The 14,471-nt window shown below is 48.1% G+C and overlaps 1 protein-coding gene across 2 annotated transcripts; it reads left to right on the top strand.

Moving 5' to 3' along the window:
• Positions 1,402-5,379, top strand: LOC102181776 (sialic acid-binding Ig-like lectin 14). Of its 2 annotated transcripts, XM_018062950.1 has the most exons (7): positions 1,402-1,604; positions 1,703-2,089; positions 2,287-2,556; positions 2,783-2,830; positions 3,549-3,803; positions 3,907-4,042; positions 4,313-5,379. In XM_018062950.1, exons 1-7 carry the CDS (start codon positions 1,568-1,570, stop codon positions 4,326-4,328), a joined length of 1,149 nt encoding a protein of 382 aa, XP_017918439.1. In that variant the 5' UTR covers positions 1,402-1,567; the 3' UTR covers positions 4,329-5,379. The 2 variants fall into 2 exon arrangements, with proteins under 2 accessions (XP_017918439.1, XP_017918440.1); XM_018062951.1 differs by lacking the exon at positions 4,313-5,379 and having other exon boundaries at positions 3,907-4,046.

The raw sequence follows: 14,471 nt of genomic DNA, 5'->3' as shown, positions 1-14,471 counted from the left end.
TACGTAATCAATCACAAAACATAAAATGCTGAAACCACAAGATAAGACATTTATTGAAGACTATTTTTTCTTTCTTCCTTCCTTTTTTTTTTTTTTTCTTTTTCACTGTGACCTAGGGCTTGTGGGGTCTTAGTTCCCAGTCCAGGGATTGAACCTGAGCCAGAGACAGTGAGAGTGCAGAGTCCTAAGCACTGGGCCACCATACCATTTTTCTCAGAAGTCAGGCATGCCTATCACAACCTGTATGATACCTGTTTCCTATACTTCTGGTCTGATCCTCTTTGGTTGCCTCTTTTTAGGGGAATAGTCATGTATATTAATTAGTATGAATATTCTACTAATAAAGTGTTAGCCATTTCTGACTGTTTGCGATCCCATGGACTGTAGCCTGTAAGAGCCCTCTGTCCATGGAATTCTCTCAGCAAGGATACTGAAGTGGGTTGCCATTCCCTTCTCCAGGGGATCTTCCTGACCCAAGGATCAAACCCTGGACTCCTACACTGAGGGCAGATTCTTTACCATCTGAGGTAGCAGAGAAGACCATTATACGAAGAAATAAAATTAATTATATTATATCTAAAATAGAATAGAAAGAAGATACAGTATTTCCACTGGCACCATTGATTGATGGACGTTTTTTTTCCTGTAGTTTAAGAAAGTAAAAAATATATTGATATTTCTATCTAACTATAAAATAAACTTTCTATCACTCCCATAGCTTCTTCCTGAAAGTGTCTAAGACGTTTATGATCATAGTTAAACTTGTGAACATTAAAGAATTTTTTCCAGCAAGTTCACAGGTTTTTTTCCACACATGACTTAAGCCTTCCTGTGGCTTTGAAAAGAAGGCCATCCAGAGTGAGGGGTCGTGAACTGTGTTTCTGTGTGAGGTCTGGACTTTGGGGTCTCAGCTGAATGGGGCAAAGTTCTTCCTTTATCACCCCACTTTGCGTGGGCCTGTGTCCCCATCAGCAGTTCCCACAGACCCTCAGATCCATGAAGACGCACAGCCCGTGTGCCCTGTTCTGGAAACCCTTCTGGGCAAAGGAGCTTTCCACACTCAGCTTTTCTTCCTGGGTTCCACCATCCACCGTGTGTGAGTCTTCCTGCCCAAGTCTGAATGGTTTTGAGAAATCTTTCAGTGTTCTTTTCCGGAAAGTCCAGTGTTTCTGTGTTGCAGGGTTATCCCACCCGATGACCAGGGCTGGAGCCCGTTTCTCTTTTCTGGTTGTGCCGGCGGCTGGGGGATCCCACCATGGACCTGAGCATCACTGGACGGGTAGTCATGTCAGAGCCACGTGCAGTGAAGCCTCTCGGCCTCTGGGGGCCTCAGGATCTCCCGCTGCAGCGTGGGGTGTGGGGTGGAGGGGTGGGACCTTCTGCCTCCTCAGGGCCGCCCCTCCTCCATGGCCTGGGGCGTCCAAGTTCCCCTTCTGTGTTTGGCCAAGGCTCTGTCTCCGTCACCCTCTGGCTTCCTGCTGGGGCTTCCTCGTTCCCTCCCCACATTTGGGGCGCTTCCCTCCCCCGCAGAGGGACCTGAACTGGCTCTGTGCTAGCGGATGCCTACATGGTGCCGCTGCTGCTGCTGCCCCTGCTGTGGGGGGGTGAGTGGGGGAGGGGTGGGGAACAGGGCTCACGGCAGGAGGAGAGGGTCAAGTGTGGGGAGGGGCTGGAGCTGCCGCTGAGCCTCTGTGTCCCCCAGGGTCCCTGCAGGAGCTTCCAGGGTACGAGCTCCGAGTGCAGGAATCAGTGGCGGTGCAGGCGTGCATGGACGTCCTCGTGCCCTGCTCCTTCTCCTATCCCTGGCCTCCGAGATATCTATGGTATTCCTCTGACGAACTCTTCATCTACTGGTTCCGGGAAGGAGACCGCCAATCCGATGATGCTGTGGCCACAAACGACCGAAAGAAACGAGTGAAGTCAGAGACCCGGGGCCGATTCCACCTCGTCGGGGACCCCAGGGACAACGACTGCTCCCTGAGCATCCAAGAGGCCAGGTGGAGTGACTCCGGAGTCTACTACTTGCGAGTGGAGAGAGGATCTGTGAGATACAGTTACAGAGAGAAGCAGCTGAACTTGCAGGTGACAGGTGTGACAGGGGGCCCAGGAGAGGGCCCTGGCCCATGGAGGCTCCTCTATTAGAATGGGAATGGGGTATAGGAGCCCTCCCTGCTCCAGGTCTTGGGGTTTGAGGGTTCAGGAGAGACCCAGAACTGGGAATGAGTTGTGACCCTCACCCTCTGAGTCCAAGCATCTCCCTCTGTCTCCTCATCTCCTTTTCTCCAGAGAAACCCAACATCCAGTTCCTGGAGCCTCTGGAGTCTGGCCGCCGCACACCTCTGACCTGCAGCCTGTCGCTAGCTTGTGGTCAGCCACACTATCTCCTGTTCTCCTGGGCGGGGGACATCCTTGATGCCATGAACCCAGACACCCTCCACTCCTCGGAGCTCACCCTCACCCCGAGGCCCCAGGACCACGGCACCAACCTCACCTGTCGGGTGACACTCCCGGGAGCGCAGGTGACCCTGGAGAGAACCCTCCAACTCAACGTCTCCTGTGAGCGTGGAGGGGTGGCGGGGTCCCTGAGGGTGGTGGGGTCTGTGTGAGTGTGTGAGTGTGTAGAGAGAAGGCCAGCCCACTCTTCTATGGGTCTGTGCCCTGGGAGCTGAGGTGGGGAGTGGCCGTGAAGGACAGACCCCAATTGCTTGTTTCCCTCCTGGGGTGCTGGTCAGTTTCCACCCCACTCCTCCCTCTGCAGCAAGCCCATGTCTTTCTGCCCCAGATGCCCCGAGGAACCTCCGCATCAGCCTCTCCTTCAGAAACATCACAGGTAGGGCAGGACCTCTCCTCTCCAGGGCTGGGTCCTGCTCCTGGGACCGCCTCCAAGGGGTGGGGGGATGGGCTTGAGGGTGATCAGATATGGGAAGAGCAAGGAGAAAATCCCCACCCCGCTCCACATCCCATGCACTAGACCACACACACATGCAATACACACAGAGACACACACACAGGCACACACACAGAATACACACATGAACATGCACTGAGACACGCACAGAAACGCCCATACACACAGGCGCACACACATCACACATGTCCACATACACACAGTTATACCCATAGCACAGGCACCCACCATGCACACATACGCTCATGCACACACACATACACCCCACACATTTACACACTCACACACCCTGTTCAAAGCCCATTTCCTTCACCATGGGTCTATTATATGGCTTTCTTCCACAAAAGCCTCCTTAGTCCCATCTCCTGCTGCCTTCAGTGAATCAACTTCTCAAGCCTTGAGGCTCTGGGTTTCTTTCCAAGCAGACCAGGCCTGTCCCATTGAGACACCAAGTTTCCCCTGAGATATGAGGCCCAGACACGTTGGCTCAGCCTGCTTAGGGTGGAAAGGTCCAGCCCTGGGACCAAAGGGAACCCACCTGGCTGGCTGGGGGAGGAGAGAGTGAGGCCAGGAGATCCTGAAAGGAGGGAGGAGGAAACCTCAGCCTCCCCCAGCTCTCCTGCTGCACTTTCCCTCAAAGCCCTCAAGATTCTGCAGAACGCCTCATCTATTCTCATCTCAGAGGGCCAGGCACTGCAGCTGCTGTGTGTTGCTGACAGCAACCCCCCTGCACAGCTGAGCTGGTTCTGGGGATCCCCAGCCCTGGAGTCTACCCCCGTCTCCAGTACCGGGGTCTTGGAAATACCACAAGTAGCGGCTGGAGATGGAGAAGTCACCTGCCGAGCGCAGAACCCTCTGGGCTCCCAGCAAGTTTCCTTCAGCCTCTCTGTGCAGAGTGAGTTGCAGGACAGGTGCTGGGGGCGGGCAGCCTGGGCAGGTGTGTGCCTTTGGGAGGGCTGGGTCTGGGGACTGAGCTTCACCCCCTCTCCCTTCCCCAGAAGGCCCCCCTCCCTGCAGCTGTGAGACTGAGGAGCAGCAGGGCTCCTGGCCCCTGGTCCTCACCCTGATCAGGGGGGCCCTCATGGGGGCTGGCTTCCTCCTCACCTATGGCCTCACCTGGACCTACTACACCAGGTGAGCACAGCTGTCTCCCTGCGGGGAAGTCCAGGGAATGGCTCTGGAGTTGCCTGTGGGGCTTGGCGGTCCTGTCCTGCCTGCAGCTAAACTGTGTGACTCTCCAGGGACTTCCGTGTCGGTCCAGTGGTTGAGCCTGCGAGTTTCCACTGCAAGGGGCAGGGGTTCGATCCCGGGTTGGAGAACTAAGTTTGCACATGCCTTGAGGCAGAGCCCAAAATGAATGAAATGGGTCTGCCTCTCTGACCTGAAACCGTATTGGCTCTGCAGGTGTGGCAGCCACTAGGGAGCTGGGCTGAGGGGTGTGGCCGAGCCTGCTCTCTGTCATGAGGAGATTCATCTGAGGATGCAGAGCCCAGAGGACAGATGTGGGGACATCACTGCGAGCTTCTCCCTGGAAACTCTCGCCTCCAACCCTGTGTCATTCGCATCCACGAGCCTTCATTTGTAGAGAAGACTGCGTGACAGTAGGAAGATTCACTACCACTGAAAAGAGACTTTCTGACTTAACTCACTTAGTATGAGATTACTCATGATTTTACATGTATCAATAACTCATTGTTGGTTCTGCTTGGTTTTTGTCTTGAAAATAGTATTTTACATGTGACTATTCCTCCAGTTATGTATGGACTCTAAAATACGATGACATTGCCTTTGCTTGCAAATTTTGTCTCTTTCACAGTAACGTTGATGTGAATGGTGTGATGAAAATAGGAGGCCTAGCACTTTTCTCCTGGTGGGTGTGGAACTGCTTCATCATACATTTGGCATTTATTTAGTTCGAGAAGGTAGCCTCAGAGAGTTCTTTTGAGTAGTTAGATGAGTTTATATCCCATGGTCATATATGAGGGTTCTGAGCTTTCTATACCCTCAGCAGCACTTGTACTACCTACATGGTCCATTTTCGGCACTGCACTCCACTGTGGCAGTATCTCCTTGCCTTTTTAGTTTATTTCCCTCACGTGCAATGATGTTGAGCCATCTGAATATCTTCCTTAGGGAAATTCCTGTTTGGATCTTTGCCCATTTAAAAATAAAAATTGGGCAGTCTTTTTCTTGTTAATTGAGTTCTTTAGTCTGGATGTGACTTTTTAAAAATCAAAATATAACTGATTTATAATGCTGTATTTGTTTCACAGTACAGCAAGGTGATTCAGTTATATACGTATAGTCTCCTCCGATTCTTTCCCGTTATACTTTTTTACAAGATTGTTAGTATACTTCCCTGGGCTAGACAGCTGGTCCTTGTTGGTTATCTATTTTAGATACAGCAGGGGGGCCTGGTGGGCTGCCGACTATGGGGTCACACAGAGTCAGACACGACTGAAGTGATTGAGCAGCAGCAGCAGCCGTGTGTGTTTGTCAATCCCAACCTCCCAATTTATCCTTCCTCCCTCTGAAAAGATTTTAGGATTTTTACCCTTTAAGAAACTAAGAAATGTAAACAGAGTATTTCTAAATAAATATTAGAGAAAGTTTTTTTGTTTTTTTTTTGGTTTGTTTCCAGAACTGGTTAATGGGAGGGTGTAAAATGTTTAGAGGCCCTGTCAAATTTAGGAAACCTTATGAAATACCAATTCTAAAGAGCATCAAGGTCACAGGTTATTTCCACACATGGCTTGAGCTTTCATGTGGCTTTGAAAACAAGGTCATGCAGTGTGAGGGGTCCTGAATGCCCTTCTCGTGAAGTCCAGGCTTCTGGGGTGCAGAGTGGGGCAAGGCTCTCACTTCAGCCACCCTGTTTTGCATGGGCCTGTGCTCTGGGGGTTGGTCCTACAGACCCTCAGGTCCACAAAGACCCATAGGCCTGTGCCATGTTTGGAAAACCCTTCTGAGCAAAGGAGCTTTAATGCTCAAGTTTTCCTTCCTGGGCTCCATTCTCCACTGTTTTGGGGTCTGGAAACTTTTTCCTGCCTGAACTGGAGTGGTTTTGAGAAATTTTTCAATATCCTTTTCCAGAACGTTCGGTGTATTTCAGCTGCAGGTGGGTCCTGCCAGATGACCGGGGCCGGACCTCCTTTCTCTTTTTCTGGTTTCACTGCTTACGGGGCGATCCTATGGTGAACATGAAATTCATTTGGAAGGTGATCATGTCACATCCAGGCTTCCCTGGTATCTCGGTGGTAAAGAGTCAGGCTGCAATGCAGAAGATGCGAGTTCAGTACCTGGGTTGGGAAGATCCCCTGGAGAAGGAAATGGCAACCCGCTCCACTATTCTTGCCTGGGAAATCCTGTGGGATGAGAAACCCAGCAGGCTACAGTCTCTGGGGTCACAGAGTCGGAGACAATGTAATGAGTAAACAACAGCATTTCAGAATCACATCTGGTGAAACCTCGCCAGCTCTGGGGGCTTCATGCTCTCCCCTGCAGCCTGTGGAAGGAGCGATGGGGGAGGGGTTGGAGGGAGAACGGGAAACACTGTGATTTCTCATCAACACCCCCAGCCCCGCCTATGGAGTCCATCTTCCCCTTCTTCGCCAGCCAATCTTCATCACCTGCTGCCTTCCTGGCTGCTTGTAGGGGCTTCCTCCTTCCTTCCCCACATTCGGGGCACTTCCTCCTTGATGGAGGAACCTGGACCTGGGCTGGAGGATGCGGACATGGTACCCCTGCTGCTGCACCCAGAGACTCTCCATTCCTTGAAGCTCGCCCCTACCCCGAGGCCCCAGGACCATAGCACCGACCTCACATGTAGGGTGAATCTCCAAGGATCTCAGGTGACCATGGACAGAGCCATCCAGCTCAATGTCTCCTGTGAGTGTGGAGGGGTGGCTGAGTCCCTGAGGCAGTGGGCTGTGTGTGTGTGTGTGTGTGTGTGTGTGTGTGTGTGTGTGAGTGTGTAGAGAGAAGGCCAGTCTACTCTTCTATGGGTCTGCACCCTGGGAGCTGAGGTGGGGAGTGGCCGTGAAGGACAGCCTCCCCCCCAACACTTCCTGGTTTCCCTCCTGGGGTGCTGGTCAGTTTCCATCCCACTCCTCCCTCTGCAGCAAGCCCATGTCTTTCTGCCCCAGATGCCCCGAGGAACCTCCACATCAGCCTCCCCTTCAGAAACGTCACAGGTAAGACAGGACCTCTCCTCTCCAGGGCTGGGTCCTGCTCCTGGGACCGCCTCCAAGGTGAGTCAGGGGAGTGGGCTTGAGTGTGATCAGATATGGGAAGAGCAAGGAGAAAATCACCACCCTGCCCCACCTCCCATGCACTAAACCACACACACATGCAATACACACATACACATATGCACAGATATTAATAGATCCTGGGAAGGCCAGAGGGTGAGACCTCAGCCTCCCCCACCTCTCCCACTATGCTTTCCCCAAAGCCCTCAAGATTCTGCAGAACACCTCATCCCTTCTCATCTCAGAGAGCCAGGCACCGCAGCTGCTGTGTGTTGCTGACAGCCACCCCCCTGCACAGCTGAGCTGGTTTCCAGGGTCTCCCGCCCTGGAGGCCGCCCCCAACTCCAGCACCAGGATCCTGGATATGCAGGACCTAGGATCTGCAGAAAGAGAGTTCACCTGGTGAGCTCAGAACCGTCTGGGCTCCCAGCACGTTTCCAGAGGACAGATGTGCAGACATCACTGTGAGCTTCTCCCTGGAAATGCTTGACTCCAAATCTGTCTCCTTTCCACCCAAGGGTTTTAATCTTTTAATTTGTAGAGGTGACTGTGTGATGACCCAAAGAGTAAATTCCACTGAAAAGAGACTTTTATTCCTTTCATTTTCCAAGAATACATGGTCCCTCATCAGGACAGGGCCCAGGGGGAAGCACGAGGTTGTGCTCAAGGAGCAGGAGCAGGGAAGCCTTCCTTCGAGTTTCCACGGGAAAGACAAGGCTTCTTGTTGTTGTTCAGTTGCTCGGTCACGTCCAGCTCTTTGCAGGACAGCATGCTAGGCTTCCATGTCCTTCACCATCTCCCGGAGCTTGCTCAAACGCATTTTCATTTAGCTGGTGATGCCATCCAACCATCTCATCCTCTGTTGTCCCCTTCTCCTTCTGCCTACAATTTCCCCCATCATCAGGGCCTTTTCTAAGGAGTTGGCTCTTCACACCACGTGGCCGAAGTATTGGAACTTCAGCTTCAGCATCATTCCTTCTGTTAGGGAAAGCACACTGACTGAAACCACCCACCCTGGCAAGGCACCACAGTAACCATTTGCATGAGGTGTTCTACGACAGGAGGTCCTGGTAAGGAACACGGAGCTAATAAGCCTCCACCACCAGAAGAGTTCTGGAAAGGTCAAATGGAGACACCACATGTCTGACCACCTCCCAGAATCCTTCTCTCTGGCATCCATCTTGGCGGAACAAGGCATGCACCACCAGCAAGGACTCTGAGCCTGAATGTTTGGCTAAAGACAACCAGGAAACTAATCCCATCACCATACAACCCAAGACTGCAAGCCATGTGACAGAGCTGTTCTCCTGGGTTCCCTTACCCTGCTGCTCTCCACCCGGGCGCCCTTTCCCGATAAAATCTCTTGCTTTGTCAGCACATGTGCCTCCTCGGACAATTCATTTCTGAGTGTTAGGACAAGAGCCCAGTTTCAGGCCCTGGAAGGGGTCCCTCTTCCTGCAACACTTCCAGTGAATATTCAGGGTTGATTTCCTTTAGGATGGACTGGTTGGATCTCCTTGCAGTCCAAGGGACTTTCAAGAATCTTCTCCAACACCACAGTTCAAAAGCATCAATTCTTTGGCACTCAGCTTTCTTTATAGTCCAACTCTCACCTCCATACATGACTACTGGAAAAACCATAGCTTTGACTATACCGAACTTTATCAAGTAAAGTAATGTCTCTGCTTTTCAATATGCTGTCTAGGTTTGGAAGAAAATATAGCTTTTCTTCCAAGCATCTTTTAATTTCATGGCTGCAGTCACCATCTGCTATGATTTTGGAGCCCCCCCAAATAAACTCTGTCATTGTTTCCCCATCTATTTGCCATGAAGTGATGGGATGAGATGCCATGAACTTAGTTTTTTGAATGTTGGGTTTTAAGCCAGCTTTTCCAGTCCCCTCTTTCACCTTCACGTAGAGGCTGTTTAGTTTCCTTCTCACTTTCCACCATAAGGGTGGTGTCATCTGCATATCTGTGGTTATTGTTATTTGTCCTGGCAATCTTGATTCCAGCTAGTGCTTCGTCCAGCCCAGCATTTCTCATGATGTACTGTGCATATAAGTTAAAAAAGCAAGGTGACAATATGCAGCTGCGACATACTCCTTCCCCAATTTTGAACCAGTTTCTTGTTCCATGTCTGGTTCTAACTGTTGCTTCTTGACCTGCAAACAGGTTGTAGGAGGCAGGTAAGGTAGTCTGGTCTTCTCATCTCTTGAGGAATTTCCCACAGTTTGTTGAGATCCACACAGTCAGGAAAGAGTCTGCCTGCAATGCTGGAGACCTGGTTCAACTCCTGGATCAGGAAGCTCCCCTGGAGAAGGGATAGACTACCCACTCCAGTGTTCTTGGGCTTCCCTGGTGACTCAGCTGGTAAAGAATCCACCTGCAATGGGGGAGACTGGGGTATGATCCCTGGGTTGGGGTGGTCCCCTGGAGCAGGGCATGGCAACTGACTTCCAGTATTCTTGCCTGGAGAATCCCCATGGACAGAAGAGCCTTGCGGGCTGCAGTCCATGGGGTCACAAAGCGTGGGAGATGACTGAGGGAACAAGCACATCACAGCAGCACAGCACTTCTTTCCTGGTGGGTGTGGACGTGTTTTGCCATAAGGTCAGCATTTATTTAATTCTGGAAGGCAATCTCAAAGAGTTCTGTCATTAGCCAAGTCAGTTTCCATCCCAGCACCATATATGAGGGCTCTGAGCTTTTTACAACCTCAGCTGCACTTGTGTTACCTGCAGGCTCAGTTTTCAGTGCTGCACTCCACTTGGTAGTATCTCATTGCCCTTTTCATTTATTTCCGTTTGGTGCAATTGACAGGGTAAAAGGCAGGAAGGCCAGGGGTCACTGAATGGAGGAAATAGGCTGCAAGTTTCAGACATTTTTTGTCTCTCCTTAAGCAGCAGGAGGAAACAAACTACAAGTGTTAGATTTTTTCCCCTTATCTGTACAAATTTAAAAAGAGATTTCTTTTAAAATTCTTTGTTGCCATGATGACACCTGGTTCCACTTGAACTTAACTTTTCTCAGACTTTGAACTAACTAATGCATTTTTCTTATGGAAATGTTTGTCTTAAGCTATGTTAATGAACTATGTTCAGTTCAGTTCAGTTGCTCAGTTGTGTCCCACTCCTTTTGACCGCATGGACTGCAGCATGCCAGGCCTCCCAGTTCATCACTAACTCCCGGAGTTTACTCAGACTCATGTCCATTGAGTCAGTGATGGCATCCAAGCATCTCACCCTCTGTTGTCGCCTTCTCCTCCCACCTTCAATCTTTTCCAGCATAAGGGTCTCTTCAAATGAGTCAGCTCTTTGAATTTTTGTCTCCAGGCTATGGGCTTCCCTCATAGTTCAGTGGGTAAAGAATCTGCCTGCAATGTGGGCGACCTGGGTTCCATCACTGGGTTGTGAAGATCCCCTGAAGAAGGGAAAGGCTACCCACTCCAGTACTCTGGCCTGGAGAATTCCATGGGGGTCACAAAGAGTCACACATGACTGAGCGACTTTCACTTCACTTCTGTCTTCAAGTTGGTTCCACCTAAAACTCAGAACTGACTTGACAAACCAGTATGTTTTACTCATGCAGATGTTCTCTAAGCTACTTTGCTGGCGATGGAATGAAACACCAACACTGCAGAGTGGTTTGAATCTTTATATTTTAACACTTGCTTCTTACAGCTGCTTTATTTTATATCCCTTGCACAACAACCTACAGGGCAAGCTGCCAAGCACTATGATTCAGAGACTATACAGTGCGCAGGCGCAGGGCGAGATAACCTTTACCTTGACTTATTTACTGCAGCTAAGACTTTGTTTTGGGGAACTTCTTCATCAACTTAGAATCCGTTTTGTCCCAGGGTCTGTTCCTTTTGAGGAATCACAGAAACATCCTTGTGTGCAAGAAATGTTCTTTTCCCATGGGAACAAACAGGATTCTTAGCTGAACATCTCGTTTGCAAGAATGTTCAGCCCTGGTTGAGAGTCTCGTTTGCAAGCACTTCTCAACCTTCTTTATACCTTGTTCCCTACATACTTTAATGAGACTGTATTTGCTTGGAAACCTGCATTTCTTCAAGATTCATGTCAATCATTTTATGGCCCAGGGATAACTCACCTTGTGCCAATGTTATCTCAGAATGCGTGTTCTGAGTGAGGGGCCTGATGCCAGTCTCTGAGTTTTGAGACATTTCTTTTCTCCAATTAGCAGCCTGCTAGTAGCTATATAACATCCACCTAAAGACTAGCGGGGGGCACTCTTTCTGCCCCCTTCTGATGTCTATGTCATAAGCTTTCTCTATCTCTTTTATACTTTAATACAACTTTATTACACAAGAGCTCTGTGGGATCAAGCCTTGCCCCAGATTGAATTCCTCTCTTCTGGAGGCCAAGAATCCAGGCATCTTACACGGCTCAGCAACAACCATTGCACAAAGATGTTGAACCATTTGACTTTGCTTTTGTGAAATGCCCTGTTTGGTTTCTCACTTATTTAATAATAAAAATTGGGCAGTCTGTTTTGAAAAAATAAAAAGGTTTGAGTTCTTTATTTTTTATGTGTATTTTTAAAAATTGTAGTTAATGGTTTTATAATGTTGTGTTAGTTTCACAGTGCAGCAAGTTGATTCTGTATATATATACATACACACACACACACACACATACATATACATATATATATATTCTGTTCAGGTTGTTTTCCATATATAATATATATAACATATATATTCTGTTCAGGTTGCTTTCTATCATAGCTTACTACAAGATGCTGAGTAATGTTCCCCGTGTGATATATTTGGTACTTGTTGGTTATCTACTTTATATATAGTAGTGGTACATGGTAATTCCAAACTTCTACTTTACCCTCTACAAAGTGAGTCTTTTGACTTGTGACTTTCTCTCCCCCTCTTCTCTCTCTCTTCTTTGCTGTGCAGGAGTCTAAAAATTATTTTATGAAATCCTCTCATCAGTGTTTTCATTTGTACACAGTGTGCTGTCTGTCCACTTATGAAATCTTTGCATATCTCAATATCTTTTTAAAATTAAAGTATAGATGATATATAACATTTATGTTAGTTTCAGGTGTACAACAGAATGCCCCTCCACAAAATATATTCCAAAATGATCACCATGACAGGACCTAGTTGCCAGCTGCCAGCATATACAGTGTTAATGACTGTAGTCAATTGCTATAGCTTTGTAGTAGAGTTGATATCAGAGAGTATCATACCTCCAGCTTTGTTCTTCTTTCTCAAGATTGTTTTGACTACTTGATGTCTTTGATGGCTTCAATAAAATTTGGAATTATTTGTTCTAGCCCTTTTCAAAATGCCATGGGTATTTTAGATAAGGATTGAATTGAATATGTATTGCAAGGCTACAATGGACATTTTCACAATTTTCATTCTTCTGTTAGCATGGTATAGCTTTCAATTTCTTTGTGTCTTCTTCAGTTTCTTTCATCAATGGCTTATGTCTTTTCTCCTTGATGAAATTTATTCCTGGGTATTTTATTCTCTTTGATGCAGTTGTCCACGGGAAAGTTTTAAAATGCTTTCTTTCTGGTAGATATCTTCCTGCATTTCCCAGTACTACATACAATCATATTCTTGTGTATATATTGGGGACAGCAGGAAAAAATGGTCCTTGAGGACAGGAAATAGCTTCACTCAGATATTAGGTATCATGTTGCAAAAACTCACCCTTCATTTTCACCAGAGAAGGCCTTTTCCTGGGTATCTGTCTGGTGCCCATGCTGGTGGGGCCAGGAGTCATCTCCCCAGCCCTCCTCCCACTGTCCTGGGGTCTAGGACGGTCAACAGCACTTCCTCTCTCCAGCACAAGAAGGAGGCTCCAGGGCCACATTACTTTATCATCCAGCATCATTTAGTTTTCCTCTTCGTCTCATCTTTTTAAAGTTCACACCTCCAAAACTACCATTAGTACTTCCGTGTCATGGTGAATACCACCTCATAAAATGTTACTATTGATTTGCTTTTAAAAATCTATGCATGGAACTTCCCTGGTGGTCCAGCGGTTAAGAACGCACCTGCCAATGCAGGGACGCTCGTTTGATCCCTGGTCTGGGAAGATTCCACATGTCCTTGAGCAACTAAGTCCAAGAACCACAACTGAGCCACGAGCCCACAGTGGCAAATACTGAAGCCTGTGGGTCCAGAGTCTGTTCTCCACAACAAGAGAAGCCACCCCAACGGGAAGCCTGAGTCCCACAACTGGAGGTGTAGACCCTGCTCCCCGAAACTATGACTCAGCACAGCCAAAAATAAGTAAATAAATGAATAAACCTTTTTAAAAGTATAATATATACACTTTTCAGTGATAGGAAGTTGTAACTCTTTTGGATGTAAAAATGCTTGCTTCGTGTCCGCAGTTCAATTGTTTGGGTTATTTTATCTTCTATTAGAATAGTCATTAGCACTTAAAGATGCATTTGGTCCCTAAATAATGATGTGGGGTCTTTGAAAGGGTCGACAGATGGCAGCGCAAGGTCTGGAGATTCTGAGAAACTGGGGGATCCAAGAAAGGCATACAAATGACACACTGGACATTGGGACATTTAAACTGATTGGTCAGAAATCACACACCTCTGGCCCCAAGCCAACCAAATAAGAACAGATCAATCCTAATAAAGATGCAAATCTGCTGTTATTCCCATCTTTGTGGTTATGTCACACCCTCTCATTGTCTATGCTGAGAACTTTGTATCTCTATCTTTTAAAATAAACTCTGCCTGTGTGAGTGTTTTTGAGTTTGCGGAATTCATTCTTTGGCTCCAGGATCAGAACACAGTTTCACGTTTCAGTGGGAGATAACTAACCAATCCGATCACATATGCTTGTCTAACTCAATGAAACTATGAGCCATGCCACGTAAGGCCACCCAAGACAGACGGCTCATGGTGGAGAGTTCTGACAAAACGTGGTCCACTGGAGAAGGGAATGGCAAACTACTTCTGTATGCCTTGAAAACCCCACGAACAGTATGAAAAGGCAAAAAGATAGGACACTGAAACATGAACTCTCCAGGTCAGTAGGTGGCCAATATGTTACTGGAGATCAGTGGAGAAATAATTCCAGAAAGAATGAAGAGCTGGAGCCAAAGCAAAAACAACACCCAGTTGTAGATGTGACTGGTGATGGAAGTACAGTCCAGTGCTATAAAGAATGATATTGCATAGGAACCTGGATGTTAGGTCCGTGAATCAGGGTAAATTGGAAGTTGTCAACAGGAGATGGCAAGACTGCACATTGACATTTTAGGAATCAGTGAACTAAAATGGACTGGAATGGGT

The sequence above is a fragment of the Capra hircus genome, chromosome 18, assembly GCF_001704415.2.
Source record: "Capra hircus breed San Clemente chromosome 18, ASM170441v1, whole genome shotgun sequence".
In the NCBI taxonomy this organism is placed as follows: domain Eukaryota; kingdom Metazoa; phylum Chordata; class Mammalia; order Artiodactyla; family Bovidae; genus Capra; species Capra hircus.
Note: the sequence above shows the minus strand (reverse complement) of the source record. Positions and strands in the feature narration are given on the sequence as shown.

Bases quoted from the DNA above. Each gene is read 5' to 3' on its own strand.
- LOC102181776 (XM_018062950.1), top strand. From the start codon at position 1,568: ATGGTGCCGCTGCTGCTGCTGCCCCTGCTGTGGGGGG. The intron at 1,605-1,702 runs GTGAGTGGGGGA...TGTGTCCCCCAG, and splicing joins GCTGCCCCTGCTGTGGGGGG to GGTCCCTGCAGGAGCTTCCA. The intron at 2,090-2,286 runs GTGTGACAGGGG...CCTTTTCTCCAG, and splicing joins GCTGAACTTGCAGGTGACAG to AGAAACCCAACATCCAGTTC.